The sequence below is a fragment of the Sinohyriopsis cumingii genome, chromosome 11 (genome assembly GCF_028554795.1).
Source record: "Sinohyriopsis cumingii isolate HCF-2022 chromosome 11, ASM2855479v2, whole genome shotgun sequence".
Lineage (NCBI taxonomy): Eukaryota > Metazoa > Mollusca > Bivalvia > Unionida > Unionidae > Sinohyriopsis > Sinohyriopsis cumingii.
Genome location: NC_142971.1, coordinates 107,816,324 through 107,832,955, shown reverse-complemented (window position 1 = coordinate 107,832,955; position 16,632 = coordinate 107,816,324). Strand labels below are relative to the sequence as shown.

The window sequence follows — 16,632 nt, the reverse complement described above, 5'->3', positions numbered from 1 at the left end:
TCAAATTTTCAGTCAGTTCACCATTACTTTTTGACAAGGAAAATTCTTGGCGTAATTTCTTAAATCAATCGGTTTGAAGAGATCCCTGAGTGCTAGAAGCTTCCAATCGAAATCTAAGTTCATCTTCAAGTGAGAGCTCATTATGGTTAATTGTTATTTTCTCATGTGCTTCTTCATTTGCAGTATTTGCCGATGGAAATAGCCGCTTCATCAAATCTGTCACTAATTCAATAGAAGTTTTGGATGGAACATTATCCAAATGGTGCAGAGAAATCGTAAGATCCATAAGTTTGCTGATTAACTCTACCGTCGATGTAATGAACAATATTTTCTAAAAGAGTATGACTGATCTCTGTTCCTTGTGCAGACAATTTTTCCCTCATGAAGCTAATAGCAACATAAGCAGTTCTCAGAGAAGCTTTTTTTTCGCTCGTAGCATTAAGAGTAACCTCAACTGGTTTCAACGCCAAAACTATGGATTTCAATAATTCTATGTTCAAATTAGTTAAGAGATGCTCAGATCCGATTTCACTCAGCACTTCATTGGTGACATCGTATAATTTAATAAAGATTTCTAGCATTTTTAGCATGGAATTCCATCTAGTTTTGCAGTTGAGGGACAGTTGTTGTTCTTTGTTAAATTTTTCTGAGCTTTTAGCTTTAAACGCATCCGATCGTATGGCTGGGCCTTTGAAAAATTTAACGATTTCTCTCACAGTGTTTATATTTTCCTTCCATGATTTGCTTTGTATCTCAACTTCTTCAGCACTAAATTCATTGTCACTTTCATCGAAATCATCAGTCTGTCCAGTTTCTTCGCATGAAAAAACTGAAATTCCTTGACCTGGGCAATTTTCTCTGTAAAAAGTTTTTGTAACACCCAAATGCAATCCGTGATCAAGGCAAGCTTGATACAGAGCGGGCGATTTTTCTCCGAACTTGATCCATCACCGGTAGAGGCAACAATATCCTGTTTGAATCAGACACCAAAAGAATTAAGATGTTCCTCAACGAGCTCATTCATTCTTTCAGCATTACAACTTCCGTAAATTCTGACAAGACCAAGATTGATACATTTTGACGAAACCATATGAAGGTTGATGTTGAGAAATCAACAATTTCCAATACTTGTCCATTCATCCAATGATATTGAAAATCTCTTTGATTCTGAGAGTTCTTTCTTAATGTCCTGTATGACTTGTTGCTTCATTTTTTCTTTAAAATCGCGAATAAGGGCCATCACCGATTTTTCATCAGCAGGTAGCTTCAATCCTCTTAATGACAGCGATTGATGAATAAATTCTGAATGAGTGATTTTCCGAATTGAGAATCCATCGACTGCAGCAAGTTTCGAGACTATTTCTTCCAGTGAAGTTTTGACAACAAAGTTATCCATTGTTCTCATTTTCTTCGGCTCTATTTCAGACTCATCCTTGTTGACGTCAATATGATGAATGCTAAGCAGATGTCGATGCACTGTTGAAGTGTTTCCTTGTGGACATGAAATTGTTTGCTTACATTCATTGCAAGCTGTGAAATTATCCTTTTTGCGCTTGTTAAAATAAGTCCAAACAGCTGATTTGTTATTTTTTGACATCGCTACTGCTTTAGAAATAAAATATAAGTAAAAATTAACAAACAAAGAGCAGATACAATATGAAAAATCGCTGATAACAGGTTTATGTTGTTTGAACTGTTCAAAAATCAGTTTAAAAGAAATCCCTCGGGCGTCAGTTGTGCGCCTACTGCCCCTCCAGCACCACTCATCATCAGGCCAAACGCTTGAGAAGTTCACCAGTTCTCTCGCTTGCAGAAGTTGAAAAACCCCTTCTCCCCGTCAGCCGCAATCATAATAGTCGGAATTATTATCTTAGGAGCCCCCAGCGATGACCGTTGCAAGGCAAGGACTGCCCACTGGTCGACCAACACATGGGGAAGCGTAGGCCGTGTGAATCTGTTAAGCCGCTCATTCCCGCAGTCAATTAATTATTGCACAGATTTATCCGGTCCAATAATATAAAAAAGCGGAGAATTTTTCTAGGCGTAAGCTCGAAGCTCGTCGAACTTCGACCTCAAGCTTTGAGCCCCCGAAAATGCTCCAAAATTATCGAGCCTTGAGCTCGAGCCTAGGCTCGTCCCAAACTCTATTTGTAATTAGGAAAGACACATTTCCTTGGCATGATATAACCAATAATGTGTTGAAATGCCACTAAAACCAAAATGGAAGATTAAAAATTGTTTCTACACATGGGACTTTATACAGCAGTTCTCTGAAACATGGTGTCTTATATAATGTTGTATACATACGGTTCCAGAAATTTTCTTATATGGAAGAGGAATGGTTAAAAGAAGGACTTGTTATCTTAAAAAAGCTGTAACTTTATAATGAATGCTGTATGAACATTCAAATCTTTCACACACTTTGTCAACAGTGCTCATTGACATAGTTACACCTGACATGTATGGCTTTACTTTTTTGGTTTGCTGGTCAAAGGTTCACTTAGCGATTTCATTCAGTATGAAACAGCAGTTAACTTAAATCATGCAGATGACATGAGCACTAAGTAATCAAAGCCAGCAAATCATTTTAAAACAATGTGGAGATGGAATTTTAACTTCATTGACAATGCTAAAAATAATGATGGCTCCCCTTGATGATTGTCATGTTGACACAGTATCAGTGCACTCTGGATTCAGTTTAAAGGTCATTAAGTGCTACTCTCACTTAGAACTTCATGAATTTGGTGCTGCTTCATTACTCTCAACAACAAAATATGCATCAGCAGAAGAAAAGGATCATGAATAGAATGTACATCTGGAATCTGAACCTTTCACTTAGGTGTTTTTGTGTATTTACACCACTAATAAAGTGAAATCTACATTTGGTTTTATACAAGTTTTTTTTTTTCTGTAATGCATTCCCATCAGTATGGATTTAACTGGATCATTTTATTCCCAAAACATTAGCACAATGTCATAATCAATTTTGTGGTGTGTGCATGATGAGTCAATTAAAATCAAGGGAAGAGGGAACATATGTCATAGGGGACACCAGTCATTGGCATTGGGTTATCAGATTTACTTGTTGTTCAACAGTGTTTCAGGTCTTGGGTTAGCTTCTTTGCTCCTGACAGAGGAGTCCAGAGTATATTTACTGAGTCAGTAATATTCGCATGTTACTATAAGGGAAGCATACATGAAATCTCTTAAAGAATTCAGAGGATATTGCATTGTATTTCAATAGTATATCTAGCAAGGTGATGGTTGATGGTGGTTCACTGACCTTTCATGAAATATGTTCCCCACCCCTCCCATCTCCAAATAACAAAAGGACTTTTGCACTTGCTTTATATATGGTCTTTTCTTATATTAACAGAACTCGAGATAGGCAGTGTGTTTACATTTTTTATGCACACACAAAAACAGAGTATAAAGATAGAGATTTTTTTCATTTGTGCAGATTACTCCAAACAGTTGAATTTTAAACAATTTTCCATATTGCTCCAGCTGTAAACACAGTCCTTGTTTTATGATAGTGTATTCAATCAATATAAACTGTGCTGACAACAGAAGTTCTCATTGTTCAACACATTTGAAAAATATTTGGTGCTTGATGACTTGTGAGAACTCTTAAACAAAGAGAGCCTAATCAAAAGCACCCTGAATTATTCTTGGTCACTGACCACTTTGATGTATTCTAACAGGTATGTATAATTTCTTGATGAGTTTGACTCACTCTTATAATGTCAGTTGTGCTCCATTGAAAAAGTACTTAAACAATTTTTAAAAAAACTGCAATTTGCTCCAATTCTTGGAGTAAAATGCTCAGTTTATTAGAATCTTAAGATTACAAACAGACACACACACTTTCACTTGCTTTGCTTTATATGGTTCTGTTTTCAAATCAAGATCACTGAGTGAGTACAAGAACATAACAATGTTTTCCTCAGATGAAATCACAAGACATTTTTCTGACAAGTCATATTAACATCTGAGGCTAAGTTAGAGAACAACAATACCATATATTCTGTCTTATAAATCAAATTCAGCTGCAAGTAACAAAGATCTGGATCTGCTGAGTAGGTCTGGGTTTATAATATTGGCCTGAAATTATGAGTAGGATAGTGTACATCTTGATCAGCTGGAGCACCATTCAGTTCAAAGCCTGTCAGTGGTATTTGTTGTTGTTGTTGTTGTGGGTTTAAACGCCATTTTTCAGCACATGATAGGCTATGCATGGCGGCCAGTATTAATGGTGGAGGAAGAACCACCGACCCACGAGAAGCTACTGGCAAGCTTTCCCACATACCCACATTGGCCGAATCCTAGACTCGAACCCATGCAGACAAAGGTGAGATGGCAGTGATCCGTAACGGAGAGCGCTTTAGACCACTTGGCCACTCGGGGCTCCCACCATTCAGTAACAGATCTGGGTCTATTGTGTTTGCTTCAGATGATGCAGAACATTGTTGATGATCTGCAGAGATGCTATATAGTAGCAGATATGGGTTTATTTTGTTTGCTTCAAATTATAAGTAGAGCTAATTGAATTGAACAAGATCTGCCAGCATATAGTACTTGGTAGATCAGGGTCTCTGTTGCTCACAGTAAAGTGCATGCTGCATATACACAGCCCTTTATTTTGAGCAACTTAATACATTTTTTTCCTTTCATTTCAGGTCTCCAAGTAGTTCTAAATGCCATTCTTCGGGCAATGGTGCCTTTGCTTCACATTGCATTGCTGGTCATATTTGTTATCATTATTTATGCCATCGTTGGACTTGAACTTTTCTCAGGGAAAATGCACCACACATGCTTTACAAATGGAACAAGTAAGTAAACAACTTTTGGCATTAATTTTAACACAAGTTTCAAATGTATTATTAAACTTAAGTTGTATTTACTACTTATGTTGAATAATATTCAGTTGTAGAAATATTTATGAAAGACAGCAGATGAATTAATTGTCTTTTATCACATTGTTATTTGAATTTACTCTAATAATGTCACTTTACTGCAGTTTTAAGTGATTTCATTTAACCAATGGACATTTATTGCAAATATGGTTGTGTAAATATTAATATTTTTTTTAGTCTTTTACAACAACTTTATTAGGTCTTATAAATTTTTTATGTCAAATTTAAAGAAAACAAAAACAGATTTGTGAAAGGCCCACTGTTTCTGATCTAAGATTTCAGAAATAACTTTAAATAGCATCAATGTATTATGACAAAAAGTCACATCCAGTGGTATTTGACAGATTTTGATAATATATAGAATCAGGTAATCCTGACTTTTGTAATCAAAAAGGGGGTCTTCATTGTGCCATTTGTATTGTACATCACTAATACAACCATTTCGTTAGTCATTCATTATCAGTAATATTGAAGAATTCATTATCAGTAACACTGAAGATTGGTCATTCATTATCAGTAAAATTGAATATTAGCCATTCATTATCAGTAAAATTAAATATTAGTCGTTCATTATCAGTAAAATTGAATATTAGCCATTCATTATCAGTAACATTGAATATTAGCCATTCATTATCAGTAACATTGAATAATAGCCATTCATTATCAGTAAAATTGAAGATCAGCCATTCATTATCAGTAAAATTGAATATTAGCCATTCATTATCAGTAACATTGAATATCAGCCATTCATTATCAGTAACATTGAATATTAGCCATTCATTATCAGTAACATTGAATATTAGCCATTCATTATCAGTAACATTGAAGATCAGCCATGCATTATCAGTCACATTGAAGATCAGCCATCCATTATCAGTAAAATTGAATATTAGCCATTCATTATCAGTAAAATTGAATAATAGCCATTCATTATCATTAACATTAAATATTAGCCATTCATTATCAGTAACATTGAATATTAGCCATTCATTATCAGTAACATTGAATATTAGCCATTCATTATCAGTAACATTGAATATTAGCCATTCATTATCAGTAACATTAAATATTAGCCATTCATTATCAGTAAAATTGAATATTAGCCATTCATTATCAGTAAAATTGAATAATAGCCATTCATTATCATTAACATTAAATATTAGCCATTCATTATCAGTAACATTGAATATTGGCCATTTATTATCAGTAACATTGAATATCAGCCATTCATTATCAGTAACATTGAATATTAGCCATTCATTATCAGTAACATTGAATATTAGCCATTCATTATCAGTAACATTAAATATTAGCCATTCATTATCAGTAAAATTGAATATTAGCCATTCATTATCAGTAAAATTGAATAATAGCCATTCATTATCATTAACATTAAATATTAGCCATTCATTATCAGTAACATTGAATATTAGCCATTTATTATCAGTAACATTGAATATTAGCCATTCATTATCAGTAACATTGAAGATCAGCCATCCATTATCAGTCACATTGAAGATCAGCCATCCATTATCAGTAATATTGAATATTAGTCATCCATCATCAGCAATATTGAATATTAGTGATGTATTATCAGTAATATTGAAGATAGTCATTCATTATCAGAAAGAAGTCTGATCTTTTAGTCTGTTAGTTTTCATTCATAAGACTTATACAGATGATTTTAACATTTCATAAGGTTACTACAGTATGCGCTGTTTAGTATCTTGAAAACAATGTGTAAAATGTTCATAGAGTTTTACTCATGAATAAAACATGTTAAAGAAGTTTTCCAGATTTTAAGTGAATTTAAGTTTTATTGGATTTTTTTTTTTGTTAAATAGGAATTTGGGATTGAAATTTGTTTAGGTTTTGAGAGTAGAGGAGTTCATTTACTGGAAATAAGTGATCTTAAAATAGGAAAAATTCAGGATACTTCCACAATCCTGATCTTGATGGGAATCCAGTATACCATGGGTTCAATTTTGAAGGGTTTCACTCTGTGTCTGCTGGTGTGTTTGTGTGTGTGTGTGTGTGTGTGTGTGTGTGTACAGAGAGAGGATATTTTCTATATTGTTTGCTTTTTTTTGTTCTTAAGGAATTGAAAGTTATCTTTTTTGTGTTGATATTAGTATATGTAAAAAAAATAATTCATAAAAGGCTTATCAGGTATGCCAGGCAAAACATGTTAATCATGAGCTTTCTTCCTCATTTCAGATGATTTAGCTAGTGATGATCCCCACCCTTGTTCAACTGGCGGGAAGGGCTTCAAATGTATTGAGGGTGAGGTGTGCAAGGGCTGGTGGCTTGGACCCAATGATGGAATTACCAACTTTGACAATTTTGGCCTAGCCATGCTCACAGTATTCCAATGCATTTCAATGGAGGGCTGGACCTCTGTGTTATATGATGTGAGTCAGGGGATATATTCAACTTAATAAGTATCATCAGTTTCTTTTGGATCAACAAGTGTTCATTTCATGTCACTCGGATTTATGTAGTGCTGTAAATCTAAAAAATGGAATATACGATGCTTAAAATTTATTGTGTATATTATTGGATTACACATAGTTAAAAATGTTCTTCTAGAAGGAAGATATTTTATGGTGAGTTCATTTCCTTAGGAAAGTGTTTATTGGCTTATATTTAACCTTAGCATCATTGGAGCTGATGTTGAGGGTATATTTAATAGTGTAAGTTTAGTGGAACCAGTTTAAAACAAACCGCAGTATGGGATATTTAAATTTATTATATTGTGATGTGTTTTATTTGGTTAAATCAACAGAGGCTGTCTTATCTTAAATGTTAAGTCAACCTCACATATATATCAGAAAGTGATATAAGAATCCAAAAGATTCACCTAATGGCTTAGTCCAAGTCTCTGACATCCCTTTGCCTAGAATGTCATAGTGTTGTTGTCAAAGACTTGCATCACTGGTTGCTCAACATGAGTTTTCTGCTTAAAGTATAAAATAATGATCAAGTATACATTACACATTGCTTTAAAGAAAAAAAATGTCATAAATTGGCATGTACATACATCCAAATATCCTTTCAGCTGTCCCTTTCTTTCATTTCCATTCCCTTTTTTAAATAAAGAAGCTTTACAAATGATGGAATGGGAGAGGGGATGGTGGTGGAAGAAATATTTGTATGGATATTTACTATTTATCTTTTTTTATCATTATTATTATCTACTGCCCGATAAAGTTGGGATGGGATATAGAACTTTGCTTATTTATTCTTTTGTTCATATGTTTGTTCATTTATGTTTTTTTATGCCCTCAATCTCAGAGAGACAATTTCACCTGCTCTTAGGAAAAATGGTACATAGATGCATGTCAGTGAGAATAACATATTAACAGTAGGTCACTGTGACCAAATTTACACACTTTAGTACAAAATGTTTTAAATGACTTCTTGTCAAAACATGTTAGCAGTATTTAACAGAAAGCACTCTGATATATTAGACTTGACAGGTTATACAGAAGAAGACACACTCAGATATGGCCATTCCTTCTAAAACAAAGCATCACCTTTAAAAGACTTGTTCTGAAAAACAGTTCAAGAGAATTTGATCACACTGGACAATAGCATCCTGACATAAGGTGTATTCAGACTGATAGAAGTAACTGGTTCACTGACAACTATGACTGCTGTTAATTTCTCAGAAGCAGATCAACAGAATTTCACGAAATTCAACAAAAAGCATCTTAGCTTGATGGCCTTTTAGTTCTGTACAAATAATGCTGATCCACAATCAGATATGGAAAACATTACTAAAAGTATTTTAAATTTTTTTTTTATTTAATTGCTTGACAGAACTTTGGCAGCATCCAGGCATAAAGACCTTTCACTATTGGTGAAATGGTGACATGCCATCAGATATGGATGAAGATAAAAAGAACAAAATTTATAAAACTTGCAAGTTATTTTCACAAAGTATACAGTAAACAACATTCAAAGAAATTTCAACAGAAAGCATTGTTTCCCAACTTACCATGCATTTGACTGATAGGCAGATATTAGCCAGATGAGTGAATGGCCTACTTGAACCTCTTGGTATCTTACTTTTACTGCTGCAAGAGAATTTGGTATGTACCGTTTAGATTAAATAACAAAAATGTTCCATTCCCTTGAATGAAAACATTAAATGCTAAACAGATCAATAGCTGCAATGACAAAAGAAACACCAAATATCATATGAAGTCAGAAATTCATGGTTAAAGAGTTCTGCATTGATATGATCTGTTCATTTCACATCAGTTTCAAATGTAGACATTGACCTTGTTCAGTCAAGTTAAAGAGACAGTACTATCTCTTGCAGTGCATATTGGATTATTGAACAAATGTGAAGCAGATCGATAAGGAAGTTAGCATGGATGTTCACACATTGATTTCTGGCAGTGTAGACAAGCTGTTTAATATAGTATGCAAAATTGTTTTTGTAGCTTTACACACAAACCTGGTCAGTGGTTTTTGTATGCATTGCCTGGCAGTGAAGCTTGTAACTTAACACATTAATCACATCAGTGATCTTTGTATGCAATGTCTGGCATTGAAGCTTGTAACTTAACACACTAACCTGGTCAGTGGTGTTTGTATGCAGTGTCCGACTTTGAAGCTTTAACTTAACAGATGAACCTCATCAGTAGTCTTTTTATGCAGTGGCTGGCTTTGAAGCTTATAACTTAACACTTAAACATTGGTCTTTGTATGCAATGGCTGGCTTTGAAGCTTATAACTTAACACCTGAACCTCCTCATTGGTCTTTGTATGCAGTGGCTGGCTTTGAAGCTTATAACTTAACACCTGAACCTCCTCATTGGTCTTTGTATGCAGTGGCTGGCTTTGAAGCTTATAACTTAACACCTGAACCTCCTCATTGGTCTTTGTATGCAATGGCTGGCTTTGAAGCTTATAACTTGACACCTGAACCTCCTCATTGGTCTTTGTATGCAATGGCTGGCTTTGCAGCTTGTAACTTAAAACATGAACGTCATTAGTGGTCATTTTATGCAATGACTGGCTTTGAAGCTTATAACTTAACACCTAAACATTGGTCTTTGTATGCAATGGCTGTCTTTGAAGCTTATAACTTAACACATGAACCTCATCAGTGGTCTTTATATGCAATGGCTGGCTTTGAAGCTTATAACTTAACACATGAACCTCCTCATTGGTCTTTGTATGCAATGGCTGGCTTTGCAGCTTGTAACTTAACACATGCAGTGACTGGCATTAAAGCTTCTAAACTGACACACAAGCCTCTTGTCAGTGGTCTTCGTGTTCAAAGCTTGTCAGTGGTTTTTGTTGTTGTTGTTGTAGGGTTTAACTGATTCGGCCCCAATCCTGTCTGTAGGCATGATGAGGCTGTACCCTGTTTCCAAGCTCTGTAGCATCAAGGTCATTTAAGATACACCAATGTGGGTGGTATTACAAAAAAGCAGACAGATATAGCTCTGAAATGATACCAAATAATCTGGAGGTTCTTGTTGCACTACAAAATACAGAGGGAAAAACCTCATTTTTTGGACCAGTTTTTCTTTCTCACCCAAAATGCGCTCGTGGTCGGAATGCGATTTTGTGTATGGATTTTAGACCTTTTGGCATCAGACCTAAGGCAGACCGGTCTGAACAGCACACAGACAGGTGAGTCTTTGCAAAAACTAGATAATGTGGGAATTTGAAATAAAGAGTGGCCTCCTTACAAAAATAATGGGTCCATTAAAAAAAAAAAAAATTTTTTTTTTGAAACAATCCAACTTTAACCCTTCTGCTCATGCGCAAGCAAAATAACCAATGGAAAATGATGTTTCTAATACAACTAGGCATTAGTCTCATGGAAAATCAGCTGAAAGCCAATGTACTATGATGTATTCAGAAATAGCCCCCCAAATGTCTTTCCTACGCGCATTTCAGGCAAAAACAATAAAAACCTCTGGGGCTGAATGAGTTAACACCATTTTTCAGCACACGATAGGCTATACATGGTGGCCAGTATTAATGGTGGAGGAAGAACCAGGGAAAACCTCAGAAAGAACCACTGACTCAGGAGAAGCTAATGGCAAGCTTTCTCACATACCCACATTGGCTGAATCCAAGACTTGAACCCACGTAGAGAGAGGTGAGATGGCAGTGGTCCATAACGGAGAGCGCTTTAGACCACTCAGCCACTCGGGGCCCCATTGGTCTTTGTATGCAGTGTGTGAATTTGCAGCATTTAAGTTAACATACCAATCTTGACATTCATGTTTGTATGCAATGTTTGGCTTTGACGCTTGTAATTTAATGTATAAATTTCATCAGTGGTCTCTGTATGCAGTGTCTGGTTTTGCAGCTCTTGTAACTTAACATGTCAATCTTGACAGTGGCAATGTCTGTAATGGTATGTAATGTCTGGTTTTGAAGCTTGTAACTTAACACATGAACCCTGTAAGTGTATTTTGAAGCTCGTAACTTGATAAATAAACCTGGTCACTGGTCTTCATATGCAATGCCTGGCTTTGGAGGTGTATCAAGCAAGGGTACATTGGCCACCTGACATCCGGCATTTCAGTCTGAAATAATGTGTCATTATATAGGTCTGTTACTACATTTGGATACTCTTTTGCAGCAGTACAGTGTCAATTAGAACTTAAGTTCATGTTGTAAGTCAAGCATGCATTGTATCTCTATGATTTTCAGTGCATTAGGCATATATCAGGGGTTGATTCAGCAGCTGACCAACTGGCCTATGGCCTGGGGATTGTTGGAGGGGCAGTTAATACTAACAGCTGCTGGCTTGCAAGGCCAGTTGAATTTTCCAAAGTCACTATTAATCTTAATATTGGAGGGCCAGTGGATTTCCATATGCACTTGCCCTTCTGACCAAGACAGTCTGTGTTACAGGGTTGCTAGCTTGAGGGTAGTAAATTTCCTGTCAGACCATAGTATTAGCACACCATCCTGTTCGTTTGTACCCAACTAGCAATTTTAAAAACAAAAAGCATCAAAGATATAAAAAATGCACAAAACTTAGTCATTTCATTCATTGGTTTATAATTTCTAAACTGACAGACACCAAGGGGTCCCTTATACTGTCAAAATATTTGCGTTTCGATGCAAACAGAAGCTCCCAATGTAAACCAGCTAACAGACTACTCGCTGTCCATTTCTGGTTTCTAGAATAGTACATTTATGAAAAAACTGACATCCATGTCCAATATTTGCAATGTCTGGTTTTCATATTTCTGAAACAAATTGCACAGAGAAATAGAATACATGTTCAGTGAGATTTAAATCCAAAATTTACGGATTTATTGAGATTTTCAAAGATGGTGAACTATATCACATCTGATGTTTAAAATATAGAGACTGGCCCAAGCAAATACAGTAACTGTGTTGCAAAAGGAACACCAACAAGTCGACGGAATTTCAGACCCCAGGTAACAGTCAGGTTAGAACTTATAAATCAGTGAATGAAATGACTAAGTTTCATGCATTTATTATAAGTCAATGAATAAAAGGACTAAGTTTCATGCATTTTTTATAAATCAGTGAATGAAATGACTAAGTTTCATGCATTTATTATAAGTCAATGAATAAAAGGACTAAGTTTCATGCATTTTTTATAAATCAGTGAATAAAAGGACTAAGTTTCATGCATTTTTTATAAATCAGTGAATGAAATGACCAAGTTTCATGCATTTATTATAAGTCAATGAATAAAAGGACTAAGTTTCATGCATTTTTATATCTTTGATGCCTTTTGATTTAAAATTGGTACGGGGTACAAACAAATGGAATGGTGTGAGAATACTATAGTAGTTTTCATGATTTGACAAGTCTGGTGGGTTGTTAAGGGAAGAAATAGTAAAGATCCTACAGAAGTAGATAATTCCTCAATCTACTAGCCCTTCTGGCAACAGAATGAATGTACTGATGATTTAGAAGAATGGTGTCGACAGAATGGAATGACTAAATACATCAAAAATTAAAATGATTCTGATTACTATGGCCTTACAAGATAACAGAAATTTGTGGTAAATTCTAGGCCCATGTTAAGTCGACCTCTGTATAAACATCTGTAATTACAAGTACTAGAGGTTCATGCAGATAGTGGTATGATTTGCTGACAGTCAGCTTTAAATACGAGAACAACAGCAACTGCTAAAGCCAGACCAGTTAATTTAGAAAAGTTTAAAAGACATTCTAGAAACAGTGAACAATCAGACACCAATAAGTTTTCTACATTTAAGTGAACTACATGTACCAAATAGGATTTGAGATGTATAATTATGTTTAAGATAAAGTTGATAATGATGAATCAATCAAGTTAAATGGAGTTACGATGAAATTAAGAGGCTTCATTTTGCAGCTGGCATTGCACTTTTATTATACAACATAGAGTTACTGGTATGAACATCATCCATATAGCAGTGGCTTTGTATCCTTACCATATCAAGCAAAAGAATTTACCCTTTATCAGCTAGAAAATTGTATAATTTTTTTTACTGCTGCATAAAGTGGATTAAATTGAACTCCTAGCTGCTGACAGACCAGAATAAGATCCATTTTATTAAAGTTACTTTCACTTTAGTTTGATTAGATTTTAAGGCATTAGGGTATCGGCACTAGGCTCACTGTAATGTTTTTCTATCAGGAATTTTAAATAGTTTTCTTTGTCTTGAAGAGAAATGTATGTCTAGTAGCCTGCTATAATTACAAACCTTAGCATTGCAATGATCCAAGTTCAAATGCTTGTTAAAAACTGGATAATATATATATATATATATATATATATATATATATATATATATATATATATATATATATGCACACACACACACGCATATATAAAGGCCATCCTTCTCTTAAGAACCATCTTCACTACTGTAGTACTACTATTTGCTCATGTCTAGCACAGAGCCGATTTCAAACTTTAAACAGAGTTAATGCAGATGTATAGGAACCAATCACAACACTTCTGACATTTTTTTGAGTGAAAAACCTCACAACCTCAAATAAAATATGGTGGATTAATATAAGGGCCCATCCTAGGGTGCAACTAGATCAGAAAGTTACATTTTAGTGTATTGGCAGGAAAGTAATGTTCATTCCACACTGTTGCCAACTTTGGAGTAAGATTATTTGAGAATGCACTCAAATTTTAGTTGAGGAAGCCTGGGAGTTGATTTTGTAGTTTGAATAAGCCTGTAATTACAAAAAAAACATCCACTCAGATAATGCCCATCATCAGTAATTATGAAATTAAGGTTGTAATCCAGTAATTCCTAGCGTCAAGATGGTAGTGAAGCTACATTGACATGTAGTCTTTGTTAAGTAATTCTAATCCAGAATGCTAAAAAGCATTTAAAAATTATTATTTATTATTATTTATTGGTATTTATTCATAATAATAATGGTTCTTTATTTCAAGAAGATAACTGGCTTATGCAACTATTCTGCAATGAATCCCTCTGCTAACTAACTAGTAAATACTAACAGAACAAAATGCACCAACAGATCAGCTGTATTGATAATCAATTAACATAGGGCATATGAAAACATACGGAGTCCTGCTAATCACTCACATTCATAAATACATACATATATAAAAATATACACACATTCACTTATTTTGTATCTACTTGCTAAAGTTGAATACAATTGCAAACAGCATAGACCCTGATCTGCCTTCACATAATGCACCAGCAGATCAGTGTCTCTGTTGTTTGTTCTGCAGACTACTACTAGCAAACCGTGTTGATCCAGATCTGCTGACACATAATGTGATGGCAGATCTAGAATCTGTAGTTTGCTGTTCGACCTGTAAGCAGTATAGTATGGCACATGCAGCTGTTCACAGAAATTAATGCAGAGAATATATTGTGTTAACAGTGAAGATTTATATGGCAACTGGAATCCTTTTAATGTTGATACAGGTTTTACATTTGACAGGAGGGAATTCCAAATCAGGGGACCAGGGTACTGTATGATTTAGAAAGTTGGTGTTAACAAATGGAATGGCTAAATACATTAAAACCTAAACAGTTCTCATTACTACAGCCTAATGAGATCAAAGTTGCCTTAAGAATCATTCAATCTCTTATAAAACAATTGCAAGTTTTCACACAAAGACTTAGGAGTATATGTTGATAACAATTTAACATGAAGTGAACATGTCTGGTATGCTGTGGAAAATGCCTTCTCTGGCTGCTGTCCAGAATAAAATACTTCCCATTTCCCATACAGTTAGGTTTTTCAGAAGCTTTGTTCAGCTGTACATCGATTATTGCAGCACTGTCTGGGGAAACCAACTACATGATCCGGTTATTCTGGACTCCAGAAAAGGGCATGCAAGATTATCAGGGAGAACATTATACAGACTCCAATTAGACTGTTAGGATTTCTATAAATACAATAATTTCATAAGAGAGTCTCAGCTTGTGTATAAGATGTCCAATAATGACAGTCATCCACATCTTCAGAATATAATTTGAAGGAAATAAATCTGGATTCAGCTATGTTACATTCTGTTTGTACAGAGATATATTTTAGAAAAAACTAATTAAGAAAAGCTTTGCATAATAAGGTCTGTTGATTTAAACTAGATTATCAAAATTTCTCAAGGACACATCTTGGTGAACATTTTTCATAAAAGAATAGTAGAATGGTCACAAGATGAAAACACATGACTTGTACTTAAATGTATGGATCACTAAACATTCCTTCATCTTTTGTTTCTTTACTTGTTTGTAGTTTTTTTTTCATGGGCTCATAATAGAGTATCCTCGTTAATCCAGATTTTAAAAAAAATAATAATAACGATTTTATTTAAAGAAGCTCATTTGGTCAATTGACCAACAACCAATCTTCCATGAGGCCTTCTACAATTATATATATATATATATATATATATATATATATATATATATATATATATATTATTATAACACTTCATTTTAATGTTAGTGTTGATTGCTTTGGAATTGGGAGAATATTGCAGTCTGCGGAACAATTTAGACTAAGATGATTTCACATAAAAAGGTTTCCAAAATATTCAGCAGCCATTTCATTTACACATTTGTACCTAAGTGGTGCATTTAAGGATTCTGTTCTATCTTGAATTTTCATTTGATATTTTACCATATATTCTTGCCTATAAGTTGAGTCCAGCTGCACGCAACATAAATCCTAACCTACTGCATTTCCAGTTCTAGACCAGTATTACATCTCAACTCAGGCTCAGTATTACATTTCCAGTTCTAGACCAGTATTACATCTCAACTCAGGCTCAGTATTACATTTCCAGTTCTAGACCAGTATTACATCTCAACTCAGGCTCAGTATTACATTTCCAGTTCTAGACCAGTATTACATCTCAACTCAGGCTCAGTATTACATTTCCAGTTCTAGACCAGTATGACAGTCTCAAGTCAGGCCCAGTATTACACCTTCAGTTCTGGCTCATTGTTACAATTCTGGTCGGGTATTCTCAAAACTTATCGAGCTGAAAACTGAAGATCAAGCTCAAAGTCTTACTTGATTGCTGTAACTTCAACTAGAATAAAGATATGATCATAAAACTTTATAAATTTCCTTAATTTGGGTCTGTTGTCTTAACTGCTGAATTTAAATGATAAAAATTGCATCTACTTTTGGGGTTTTAAACATGGGCTGGAGTTCTGTGCTCAACTAGTTCTGATAATATGGACAATATGGTGTTTTTTTT

The 16,632-nt window shown here is 34.7% G+C and overlaps 1 protein-coding gene across 1 annotated transcript in view; it reads left to right on the top strand.

Moving 5' to 3' along the window:
• Positions 1-16,632, top strand: part of LOC149789247 (muscle calcium channel subunit alpha-1-like) — a 335,403-nt gene that overhangs the window by 100,914 nt on the left and 217,857 nt on the right. Inside the window, exons 4-5 of the mRNA XM_089975421.1 lie at positions 4,680-4,832; positions 7,134-7,327. Coding sequence (XP_089831547.1) covers positions 4,680-4,832; positions 7,134-7,327 — 347 coding nt within the window. The remainder of the gene's footprint in view (positions 1-4,679; positions 4,833-7,133; positions 7,328-16,632) is intronic.